Below are 13,358 nucleotides of genomic sequence, written 5' to 3'. Positions count from 1 at the left end.
ATGAATGCCAATGATACCAGTTTATTCAATGTGAATGTCTCAATTGTGCATCCTGAATACTTTTTCATTGCTGGACTTACTGGTGTACCATATAGCCGCTATTATTATATTTTCTTATTTTGCACTTACATTATTGCTGTAATAGGGAACTCTACAGTTCTTCTTATTATAGCCTTTGACCGGAGTCTGCACAGCCCGAAGTACATTGGTGTGTTTAATTTGGCTTTGGCTGACTTTGGTGAAATAAATGCTTTGATTCCTAACATGATGAGGACGTTTGTTTTTGAGTCACAGTACATCTCCTACAATGCTTGTTTGGCAAACATGTTTTTTGTTTTCTTCTTTAATACAATGCAATATTTCACACTTGTTGTTTTGGCATATGATCGGTTTGTTGCAATTTGCCTTCCACTCAGATATCACAATATTGTGACAAATACTGTCATGTCTTTAATATGTTCAGCAGTATGGGCATTTAATGCTTTTTTGATGGCCCTGACTGTGTATTTTATCAGCCGACTTTCATTGTGTAAATCTAATGTAATACAAAGTTTTTTTTGTGATCATGGACCAGTGTATAGGTTGGCATGTAATGACAATAGCATAAATGTTTTTATAGCAAAACTTAACACAGGTTTATACCTTATAGCACCATTGATACTTATTTTGCTATCATATCTAGGCATTTTTCTTGCCTTAAGTAAAATCACAACTTGGGAAGGACGTTTGAAAGCTTTGAAGACCTGTGTTTCTCACCTGCTGTTGGTAACTTCACTATTTCTTCCCATTATTTGCATTTATCTTATTGCATTAACAACTTATCTCTCCCCCAATGCAAGAATCATTAGCGTATCTCTGGCATATGCGACTCCGCCAATGTTACATCCCATTATTTATGTTTTAAACACAGCTGAAATAAAACTTTTAATTCGAAAAGTGTTTAAAAACAGGTCTGTACCAATTTAAGGGATTTCAAACAGACTGTAAAACTGTACTTTTCTTTTTTTTTAACTTTTAATAGTAAATTTGTAACAGTTTTGTTTTCAAACAGAATGAATAGTTAAATGTATGTAATGAATGGGTTATATTTAATGTTGTACTGTCATTAAAGGTCGGAATGTAATAAGTCCTGAAGACCTGTTATTTTTCCTATCTGTATATACATTGCAATTATGTTTTATTTTCCCTTAATGCTAGAGTCATCAGCAAATCTCTGTCATCTGTTGTTCTAACAATGTTAACACCTACACCCAGCCGGCATTGTATCTTTAGATTCTCAAAGATGCAACCTCGCCTGTTACAATGGTCACTTCTGTTCCAATAGGGAAGTTAGTAACTGAATTTGTCAACTCTCGTATCATCCTCATCAAAACCCTGTTTTGCTGCTCTTATTTCTTAATTACTTTAATCATTAGGCTTGTAGTCTTGATGAATTCTTTGTTTATTAAAAAGTTTTCCTCCCCTCTTGTCTCTTCTCTGCTCCTTTTAATCCATCTGTCTTTTTCTTTTTGCAGACCTTGATTGATCAGATCAATGACTACGTTTACATGCAACCAATAAGCTGTTCCAATCCAAAATATTAGCAATAACCCGGTCGCGCACGGCCATGTAAAAACCAGCAAAAACACGAATATGCTCATATTCCTGTTTTTAAAATCCCGAATATTAGCCCTGGGTTACCCCTTTTCTAACCCGAAATTTTAGTCATGTAAACGCGTATCGGCATATCCCCATCAAAAGGAACATAGATTTGTGTTCTGCGCATGTTCTATTGGCAAGGAATCTTGGTCTTTAGAGTAGAGGAACTTCTTGTACTGGATGCGCCAGAAAACCCGCACGCAATAGGCTATACCAGAAGTAAACAAGGAGTAGAGGTAAACACGGTGAGATGCAGCACAGCACCACATTTAGAGAGGGGAGGAAACCAATTGCAAGAATTTAAAGCTTTTCACGTTAAATTCATATTCTTGTTTTTTATATCATACATGTATAATACAGGCCAAATTGATTGTCAAGGGTTAAAAGATTAACTTTTTGTAAATTTCAATTCAAAATGTAATACCATGCTATTTATATTTCGTTAAATCATTCAGTGAATGTTAGGAACGAGACAGAGAGGAATCTGATGCAATATATTTTATTTAGAATAAACAGCGAGAGAGGTAAAAAGTCATGAATCCACAAAAGTGGTACTCTCGAGACACAACCCAACAATGGCTCAGGAACTCTGCTTTCAATACACAATCCACGGAGGTTTCTGGAACACGATCTTCAATGCACAATCCACGAAGGGTTTTCAGGAACAGGGCTTTTAATACACAGTCCATGAATGGTGATGAACACCATGTGTGCACATGTGACACAAAAGGTAAACAAACAGAAAGTGCAGCCGATCACACCGAAGTCCTGACAGTGAATGTGTGAAAAAAGCAGAAGATGACTGAATAGCCTAATTGTAGCATTGTCTGCATCTAGATGCAGTTTTAAAGATTACAATTACTTTAATCTAACTGATCAACACAAATACAAAGCGCTATAATATAACTGATTGCTTACCAGCATTAAAACCACTTAAAATAAAAACCTTTATAGTTTTTTTCTTTGTATATGGGTCTGCTCCGAGGATAAGAGGATGCTGCAGCCAATAACGCCGGTGGCTTTATTATTAAGTGACTGAACACTTGACTCTTACATGGACATTTAGATATGAAAGTTTTTCATCAACAGTATCTGAAACATTATAAATATTCATTTGAATTATCATCTGCCGACTCGACTGTCAGCACGTCCTCTAGATAGTCTGCTTAATTAAAGGCTTTTGGTTCACTCCGCGTGAGCTAAACATTTTTGTTCTTTTTTTTTTTTACTTGCATAGGCTATATTTCTACATATTTTCAACCAAATAACACTCGGGATATAATGTAAGTTGTTATAGATAGCATTTAAGCTTGTTCTGAAATGATGACAAATCAGTCTGACTAAAAATGATCTATCCAGCTTGATTTAGCCAAAATAATGATTAATTCGTTTTCATTTTTTTTCGTAGTCATTGACATTAATTTCAATCTGCTGTGGTCGACTAGTATATTGCATTTCATCCTGCATATCATCTGATACAACAGGTTCAATGCTAAGCAAGCTGGGATTTTTTTTCCCAGTAGCCTAGTCTCAATGTGTAGGCCTTAATTAAAAACGGTAAGGAATAATATGAGTGGAGGACTCATCTGATACCGTCAGGGGCGGATCTACCAGGGTGGCATGGGGTGGCAGGTGCCACTTTTAAAAAAAGCATTGCCACCCCATATGGCCCAGTGCTGGTATCCCAATATATAATATATACCTGTGTAAGCTCTTTTAACCAGAAAGGCAATGTTTTTCTCTAGTGTGCGTGTGTTTGGGGGTGAGAGACACATATCTGTTGATGATTGATGTGTGTGTTTAAGAGGCGGTGGAACAACCACATAGCTGATGATGATTGGCTTAATTTCCATCGTTAGCCAACCAGAGGCAGCAAAGTTCTTATACAAGCACACACAGTCAGTCCGAGCAGAAAGTCTCAACAGTGTTAAAAAAGTCTGCGCAGTCTCGCAAACGTTTAAGACCCCTTTAGCGACTTTATTAAAAAAGCGACTAGGACAAATCTAGCGATCTTTTCTGAGCATGCATCACCCCATTCAAGGCACTCACATGCAGCCCGGTTCTCGCGCTGCAGTCCATCTGTGATCCGAGTCGCACAAACCCGCAACAACAAAGCGATGGCAAGGACAACGAGCTCAAAACAAAGGTAGTGGACGCAAACACAAAGTATAAAAAGCACAAACTTTACTTTTCCATCCTTGAGGTGAAATGCAAGAATGTTTATGTAACGTGCAACCTATGCCCATGAAGAAAGAGTCTCTTCACGTCTGTAGCGAGCAATTCTGATCTAATGAAGCACCTCAAATCATCACATGCTGCCAATAATTTGTGGTTTCTCTTTAGTGTCTTCAAGTGATTAAGTTGAGCATCACATCAGCAAATTACAGTACTGAATACAGTCATATTTTACAGATAAATGTTGCATCAGGATAAAAATACAAAACTTAAACTACATGCTTGGTAGTTATAACAACTGAACGGAGGGGTTACTTGAGTGTAACCTTGTTCTCTGAAAAAGCGGAACGAGATGCTGTGCTGCTAAGCGCTATGGGGGAAACGTCTTTATTGTTGACCAGCTGAATATAGTGTGCAAACATGTCAATGGAAATAACCCGGAGGTATATAAAACAGATGAGCACCAGCTGTGTCATCAGATCAGTCCTGGGGAATCTACTGTACAGCAAGACAGCGCAACATCTCGTTCCGCTTTTTCATGGAACAAGGTAACACTCAAGTAACCCCTCCATTCCCTATCAAAAGCTTTACTCGATGCTGCGCTGCTAAGCGCTATGGGGAACGACAATACCCACGCTGCCGTGCTTGGAGATGTGTGGACCCCTTACGGATGTGTAAGTGTGCGCACAAGGACCGCAAGGAAATCTCCGACATAAACAACCAAGCGTAAAATAGTGGATGTGTCTGGAAAGGAAGCTCCTGCCACCTCACAAACACCTATAAGAAGGCACATATGGAGCGAATTTTGTGCCAAAATTTTACAAACAAATACAGCATTTTGCAAACAAACTCAATCTGTTTGCAAAGGGAAAACTTGACTCGCAAACAAACAGAAAACGCTTGGCAAATAATAAGGGCAATTTGAGAGAAAATGCAGATGTGTTACAAATATGTACTGTGTTTTGTAAATGTGACCATGATTTTTTCACAAATGTGACCATGATTTTTTCACAAATGTGACCATGATTTTCTCACAAATGGGACCATGATTTTCTCACAAATGTGACCATGATTTTCTCACAAATGGGACCATGATTTTCTCACAAATGGGACCATGCAATCCAGAACAGCAGATGGCGCTGTTTCAACTTTTTCAGGCATTGGAAAAAAGCCCAGGGGAAAAGCCCTGAATTTTAACATACATATCACCCCTGACAGTGGCAGCAACTGAATAAAGACATTTCATTTGTCGGGCTTCATTCTGTTAATCTCACTGATTTTATTGTAAGTGTTAATAATAATAAATGTTTGTTAATAGTAAACAAATTCTGTGTGTCAAGACAATGAATTCAACTTACAATGCTTATCAAAAGATGCAGGATAATAAATGAAACTCTTTGGAGAAAGAGTGTGGTAGGGACATAATAAACCCAACATCGGCTGTCTGGACAGAGTGGCCAGTTCAAGCAACAGTAACCAACCAACCAGGATCATAGTCATTTGAGCACTCTGAACAAGATAAACTTCTAGAAAATGTTAATCCTTTTAAAGTTGGTCTTATCTTGTCAGGCTAGGAGGACCAGTTTAAACCAGCTTCTTTCACAATAGCCAAGCTGGCAAAGCTTCCAGCCTAGTCAAGCTGGTTTGGGCTGGTGTGATCAGCCTGACCAGCTACAGTATAAAAGCAAAAATCCTTCTAATACTAGCTTAAGCTAAAACCAGGCTGGAACACCATCTTAACACTCTGGGGTCAGCTGCGGCGCGGGCGCCGCAAACTCTTTATTTTTCAATCACTCCCCAAAGAGACTTAGATAACTCTGCTGATTTTGGACATACAGATATGATTTATACATCATTTAAAACGTTAAAGTGTCTAGTTTTTTTCTGTCCACTCCCAATAAAAACAGAATGTTGTGCTTTTCGCAAAATTAAGAAAATAAACATGAGTCGCGTTTTGTTCTCTCTCCCTAAGTGAAGTCCTTTCAGAAACACGTCAGAAAAATGAACTGTAACTTAACGAATACTTGTCATACAAACAAAAGATAAATGTCTACATAATGCTTCGAATGTCTGCTTTTAAATGATGTAAGTGAAATCGAAAACAAATATTGTAATTCGTTGTTAACTGTATTAGAAGAGAGAGATGTACCGTCTTTCTTCTGTTGCTTCATTATCTATAATGAGCCACGCCCCGCTCCATTGAAGAGAAGAGCAGAGATCATCCATATTCATTAATCAACCCCACAGTCAATGGACATTCCGTCTCTGCAGCCATTCACTGCTGTGTTGAGTTTTAATCCGAGTGCTGGAAACATGACATCTACTTGTTTACTAGTGACTGTAACTAAAGTTATCTCCAGACGCGAGTGTGACTCGATCGACGTCCAAACGCACACACAAACACACAATGCCTCATATTTGAAGCGCTTTGTGGTATCATTATAAAAGATGCGATTGCACACACCACATAACTGTTTACTCGCGCCTAAATCTCCAGACAGACGCGAGTGTGTGTGTTTCGTCAGTGTGATGGGATCGATGTTCAAACTCACACACACACGATGCCTCATTTTTGACGCGCTTTGTGGTATTCTTAAGATGCAAGTGTGTGTGCTTCGTCTGTGTGACGCGATGTCCAAATGCACACACAAACACACGATGCTTCATATTTGACGCACTTTGTGGTGTTCTTATAAAAGATGCAAGTGTGTGTGCTTCGTCTGTGTGACGCGATGTCCAAACTCACACACAAACATACGATGCCTCATATTTGACGCACTTTGTGGTGTTCTTATAAAAGATGCAAGTGTGTGTGCTTCGTCTGTGTGACGCGATGTCCAAATGCACACACAAACACACGATGCTTCATATTTGACGCACTTTGTGGTGTTCTTATAAAAGATGCAAGTGTGTGTGCTTCGTCTGTGTGACGCGATGTCCAAACTCACACACAAACATGCATCCCCCACATCAATATCGTGTTCCACCCAATCAGTACAAGATGGCGCATCACCAAATAATTCTGGAAAACTACGCAGTAATTCACATAACTCCTGACATCTTATAGGAGATAAGTGATTTAATGCGCACTCCAAGTTTCAACGATTCAGAATTCTTTAATCTGCCACGAAGCACACAATCGTCTGGAGAGATGGTCTCCTCCTCCTCACCTACCAAATTCCCATTTCCCCCACTAAACGAAAACACAGAAAGTGCAGGGTGCAAAGATGTCGGACTATCTCCAAATTGAATTGCATTCTCATAATAAGGCTTTAACACATTCACGTGGCATCGTTTAATCGGCTTTCGTCGAGAGGGCATTGCAACTTCATAATTTTCTTCACTTAACTTCCGTTTTACAGTGAACGGGCCATCAAATTTAGCTTCGAAAGGTGAAGAGACAATAGGCCGTAACACTTGGTCGCCTGGTTCAAACACTCGGCGTTCAACCATACGGTCATATAAATGTTTCATTTTGGCTTGACGTTTTTTAAGATTTTCCTTTGCTAGTTCCCTAGCCTGAATAAGTTTCTTTTTAAAACCTAAGACATAAGATGCCAAATTTTTGGGAAGTTCTGCAGCTTTACCAACATCTTGAAATGCAGATAACAGTCCACGTACTTTATGGCCAAAGACCAAATCATTCGGGCTGAAGCCCGTACTTTCCTGCACCATCTCACGTGCAGCTAACATCATCCACGGTAAACCTTCTTCCCAATCTCTATCCAGCTGCACACAATATGCACGTAAAAGTGACTTCAGCGACTGATGGAATCTCTCCAAAGCACCTTGGCTTTGAGCATGATATGCTGTATATTGATTACGCGTAATGTGCAGCTGTCTTAGTACTTGCTGGAAGAGATGGGAAGTAAGGTTTGAACCTTGGTCACTTTGGATAACTTTTGGTATCCCAAAAACAGATATAAATTGTGTCAAAGCTTTTATAATAGAATGGGACGTAATGCTACGTAAAGGGTATGCTGCGGGAAAACGTGTGTTTAAACACATCACAGTAAACAAGTAAGTGCTACCTGCTTTGGAACGAGGAAGTGGCCCTACACAGTTGACATTAAGATGCTCGAAAGGTTCACCAGTGGCTTCAATTGGTTTCAATGGAGCGGGTTTTAGTACTTGATTCGGCTTACTAGTTAGTTGGCAGGTCTTGCACATCTTAATATAAGCAGAGACATCCCGCTTTAAGCGTGGCCAAAAAAAATACCGCAACAAGCGATCATACGTCTTTCGCACCCCTTGGTGGCCTGATTGATCATGCGCAATTTTCATCGCCTCCTGTCTAAATTTTACAGGAACGACCACCTGAAAAACAGGATCTCCAACAAAATCACCCTTGTGAGGGATCCATTTCCTCAGCAACACCCCATTATGAACGATATATCCACGAGCAGTGTTATCCACTTCTGATGGAGAAACCGTAGTTTGGAACACTTCATTCAAAGATGAATCAGATTGCTGTTCTTTTCCTAATTCCTCTGCAGACACAGGAAAAGACAAAGCAGATAAATCCGGCATTGACACATTGCAAACTTTTGGTTGACAACTCTTTTGTTCACAAACTTCTTCCCTATTGTCACGTTTCATTGCACGAGTCACTTCACATGCAGAGTCTTGATCTAATGGATGGACTTCAGTTTTAGTTTCAAAAACAACTATGGGAAGTACTGGATTATCAGGCCACACGCGTTCACCTACCAGTCCATTTCCTAAAATAATATGGACTCCCTCAACTGGCAAAGCGGGGCGTACTCCCATTACAACCTCTCCTTGTACTAAATCAGACTGGAGCCTTATCTTTTGAAGAGGCACAGATAATGTATTTAATCCTATTTCTCGAATTAAAACATTCTCACCCGTATAAGAACATGGGGAAAAAGGCAAAACTGACTCCAAAATGAATGAATCCATTGCTCCAGTGTCCCGTAAAATTTTTACCGGGACCTGCTCCTCTCCTAACAAAGACACGTAACCCTCTGAAATGAAAGGCAAATAGGAAGAGAATAAATCAACATGATCCTCTGGTATTTCCAACAACTCAGTTGTTACAGTCTGGACTGGTGCCACAAGTGCAGAAGACTTAACATGTGAACTTGGTACCGCACGCTTAGACTTATTTTTAAGAATAGGACAATCCATTTTCCAATGCCCTTTCTCATGACAATAGTTACAGATTTTACTTGGATCAAACTTTGCAATAAAAACACGATTACTTTTGGGTGGAGACTTTTTAGACACAGCCGGCAAATCACGAGCATGCCAATCAAAATAATTTGTTTTGTGCGTCAAAACATAATCATCAGCCAATATTGCCGCTTCTTCTGGAGTCTTAACATGATGCTCACTGATAGACGTTGCTATACGATTTGGGACTGAATTTTTAAATTGTTCAAGCACAATCAGGTGAATTAAATCATCCAGTGTTTTAACCTCTACTGCTGTGCACCAACGACTAAAATGCGTTTTCAAGTCTCGCACAAATTCTAAATGAGTTTGCAGCTCTTCTTTTCTCTGTAACCTAAACCGTTGTCTATACGCTTCAGGTACACATTCATATACTTTTAAAATCACAGATTTAACTTTATCGTAATCTTTACAGTCATCGACTGATAAAGAGGAAAAAACAACTTGTGCTTTTCCAGTCAACACACATTGTAACAGTGCTACCCGATTATCATCTGACCAGTTTCTCAATTCTGCCATGCGTTCAAAAAGAGTATCAGGATCTTCTTCATTAAATTTCGGAACAAGTTTTAGACTTGAGGTAAGGGAAAATGACATACCTTGTTCCTCCACAGAATTAGATAGTTTACCCTCTTTCATCAAGTTAAGCTTCATAAACTCCAATTCCAATTTAGTCTTTTCCACCTCTATTTTTCCTTGTTCAGAACGCTGTTTTAATTTTTCATGTTCCATTTGTAAAAGCAGCAATTCTTTCTGTTGTTCAAAAGACAGATTAGATTGTAACTGGGAATCAACTGGTACAGACTCATCCATTTTTGCTTTCAAAATGCCCTTTTCAATTAATCTAGCTTTTAGGACTACTTTAATGTTTTCTTTGAGCCTTTTATCCGAAATCACCACTTGATAATAATCTGCAACTTTTAATAATTGCTCTTTAGTACACTTATTCAAAGATTTACAAGAAGGTGAACTAACAAACAAATCAATATCAGCCATGAAAAGTCATCAAAAATTTGGAAAAGTTTTTTTAAATTACCAGGTGCAATCAAATAACGAGAGTTATCCCTCTAACTAACATTTAAACGAACTGTCTAACTAAATCCTAGTCTTCATGCGATTAATTGCAGGGGGTATTTATGCACTAGATCCCGCTGGGTGAAAAACTCACTTGCGCAGGTATCGTTGATCTGCAATTACAAGCAATCGAGTGAACTGCACTTCCAAAATCCAACAGCAGGGGTCGTCACATAATCTATAACAGAACACGAAGAGTATTAAAAATCAAAAGTAATCCCCTCTAACCTGCCAGCTTAGCATTTTAAATACTCGTTGATTGGCGCTGATAGGAAGAGAGACACTTTGCATACATTGCGAGTTACTTTTACTTTTACAGTTACTTTTAAGACAACAACAAGGTGTTTACAGTAAGTTTACATACACTGTAAAAAATACTTTGCTGCCTTAAAATTTTTTGTTGAATCAACTCAGATTTACAAGTCATGTCAACACAGATAAGTTGTCACAACTTATAAAATATAGTTGAAAAAAGTCAACTTATTTTTATAAGTTATAACAACTCACCTGTAGTTATAACAACTCATCTCTAGTCAAGATAAATAATAGTAAGTTGAAATGACTTGTAAATCCGAGTTGATTCAACAAAAAATTTTAAGGCAGCAAAGTATTTTTTACAGTGTAGTGCTTTAATTAATTCGGTGCTAGGTGACAAAAAAGTTTATTGATAGCAGTGTTAATGGTATCAAGGAGGATGGCTCATAAACCAGATTGCTGTACAAGTGATCAATCGCAGGAAAATGTCTCGGTTACGGATGTAACCCTCGTTCCCTGAAGGAGGGAACGGAGACGTCACGTCGTGACCGACGAATTGGGAACTCGCTTAGAGAGACCAATCTGCTTCGAATACTACTAAAACGCCAATGAACTTGGCATTGAGATATTTGCATAATGCTGGCGCCGCCCCGCCAGGTGCGTATATAAGCAGCAGGTGCAAATAAGGAAATTAGCTTCTTTTTCGCTGAGAAAGCCGGAAAGTGTGACCGGCCGTAACAGCAGGTGGCAGCACCTGTGGCGACGGGACGTGACGTCTCCGTTCCCTCCTTCAGGGAACGAGGGTTACATCCGTAACCGAGACGTTCCCTTTCAGTCGGTCACTACGACGTCACGTCGTGACCGACGAATTGGGAATCCCTATCAAAACGCCACTAGGGGCTGACCTCTTCCAGTGACTGCGTAAAAGCCCTCCGGTTCCACTTAAGGAGGAGGAGGTAGGTTTTAAGGCAGAAGGCCGGGCACTAGATGTTCCTTTAACCCCACAGAAGTGCCAGCGACTGGGAAGCGCCCTACCTGAGCGGGATAGGAACGCTGCGGAAGCCACCACCCGTCTTAAGGGTTAATGGTGGGCGAAAGTCAACCGTAGTTGAGAATAAAGACAGCCGTGGCTGTGTAAGCAAAGCAGTGCTCTGCTAAGGGAAACGTGGGCTGGTAGGATTAACCCCACGGAAAAATACTCACAAAGGAACCCGGTGGGACACAATGTGGAGCCCGAGCCAGACACGTAGGTTCGCGAGGATACAGCTAGTGAAAGGCTGACAGCCAATGCTCCGCAACAAAGGCTGCCAGGGCAGCGGAGGAAGAACAATTCAAACCATTACGCATTTTTGTTCTGAAGGCCTTCCATACTGACACAGTTATGAAGCATCAGTTGGAGGCTGCAAGCCGACCTGTGAGACTGTTCTCCGTGCTCCCCCTGGTGAGGAAAGAACACGAGAGGATACAGGCTCAATACGAACACTGTAAAATCTAATGAACGTATTAGGTGTCGCCCAACCAGCAGCTCTACAGATGTCTGTTAGCGAGGAACCACGAGCTAGAGCCCAAGATGAGGCAACGCTCCGTGTGGAGTGCGCTCTCAAATTAAAGGGGCAAGGAATACCCTGAAGATTATAAGCCAGGGCGATAGTATCAACTATCCAATGAGACATCCTCTGCTTAGTGACAGCTTTCCCTTTCTGCTGGCCACCATAACAAACAAAGAGCTGGTCTGAGGTCCTGAGGCTTTGCGTGCGATCCACGTAGAGTCGCAGTGCGCGTACGGGGCACAACAAAGCCATGGTTGGGTCTGCGTCCTCCGGAGGCAGCGCTTGCAAGCTCACCACTTGGTCTCTGAAAGGAGTCGTGGGAACTTTGGGCACGTAGCCTGGTCTGGGCCTCAATGTTACGCTTGAGGCAGCAGGACCAAACTGAAGGCACGAGTCGTCAACAGAGAATGCATGTAAATCCCCTACTCTCTTCACTGAGGCCAATGCTAGCAGGGTCAGAGCTTTCATTGATAAAAGCTTCAGACTCACAGACTGCAAAGGCTCGAACGGGGGGGCCTGAAGGGCTTTCAGCACCATGGACAGGTCCCAGGGAGGAATAGAAGGAGGGCGCGAGGGGTTTAGCCTACGAGCGCCTCTTAGAAATCTAACAACCAAATCATGCTGGCCAACTGTTCTGCCGTTAATAAGTGAGTGATGAGCAGAAATAGCAGCGATATCAACTTTAATGGTGGAGGGTGACAGCCTACCGTCTAACCTATGTTGAAGATATAAAAGCACGGTGTTAATAGGGCATTCTCTGGGGTCCTCGCGTTGCGAAGAGCACCAGGTGACGAAAAGGTTCCATTTAAACGCGTAAGCCCGTCTCGTAGACGGAGCTCGTGCCGCGTTGATTGTGTTAGATACCGCTTGCGGTAAATCACCTAAACCTTGCGCGCGCTCAACGACCACACATGGAGATCCCACAGGTCGGGGCGCGGGTGCCATAATGTGCCCCCTCCTTGAGAAAGAAGGTCCTTCCTCAGGGGAATCCGCCAGGGAGGGGCTGTCGCGAGGAGCATTAACTCTGGAAACCAATTCTTGCTCGTCCAATATGGGGCGATCAGTAAAAGGCTCTCCTCGTCCTGCCTGACTTTGCACAGTGTCTGTGCGATTAAGCTCACTGGGGGGAATGCGTATTTGCGCATCCCCCGAGGCCAGCTGTGTGCCAATGCGTCCACGCCGAGGCTGCCCTCGGTTAGTGAAAAAAATAGGCGACAGTGGGTATCGTCCGGCGACGCAAACAGATCTATCTGCGCACGACCGAACTTCTTCCAAATTAGCTGGACCGTCTGGGGGTGGAGTCGCCATTCGCCGGGGCGCGCAGCTCGAGAAAGCGCGTCCGCTGCTGTATTGAGCGAGCCCGGAATGTGAATGGCACGAAGGGACCTCAGATGCTTCTGACTCCAAAGGAGGAGATGACGAGCGAGATGCGACAGGTGACGGGAGCGCAAACCGCCTTGACGGTTGATA

At 41.5% G+C, this 13,358-nt stretch overlaps 1 protein-coding gene across 1 annotated transcript; it reads left to right on the top strand.

The window, feature by feature from the left end:
- Positions 1 to 966, top strand: LOC135770402 (olfactory receptor 1M1-like). The gene has a single exon (XM_065280100.1). The coding sequence runs from the start codon at positions 1 to 3 to the stop codon at positions 964 to 966; it is 966 nt and encodes a 321-aa protein (XP_065136172.1).
- Positions 967 to 13,358: the final 12,392 nt, after the last annotated feature.

The sequence above is a fragment of the Paramisgurnus dabryanus genome, chromosome 8 (genome assembly GCF_030506205.2).
Source record: "Paramisgurnus dabryanus chromosome 8, PD_genome_1.1, whole genome shotgun sequence".
Classification (NCBI taxonomy): domain Eukaryota; kingdom Metazoa; phylum Chordata; class Actinopteri; order Cypriniformes; family Cobitidae; genus Paramisgurnus; species Paramisgurnus dabryanus.
This window is presented reverse-complemented; position numbering and strand designations above follow the sequence as displayed.

Excerpts from the sequence above, each read along its gene's own strand:
- LOC135770402 (XM_065280100.1), top strand. The coding sequence starts at position 1 with ATGAATGCCAATGATACCAGTTTATTCAATGTGAATGTCTCAATTGTG.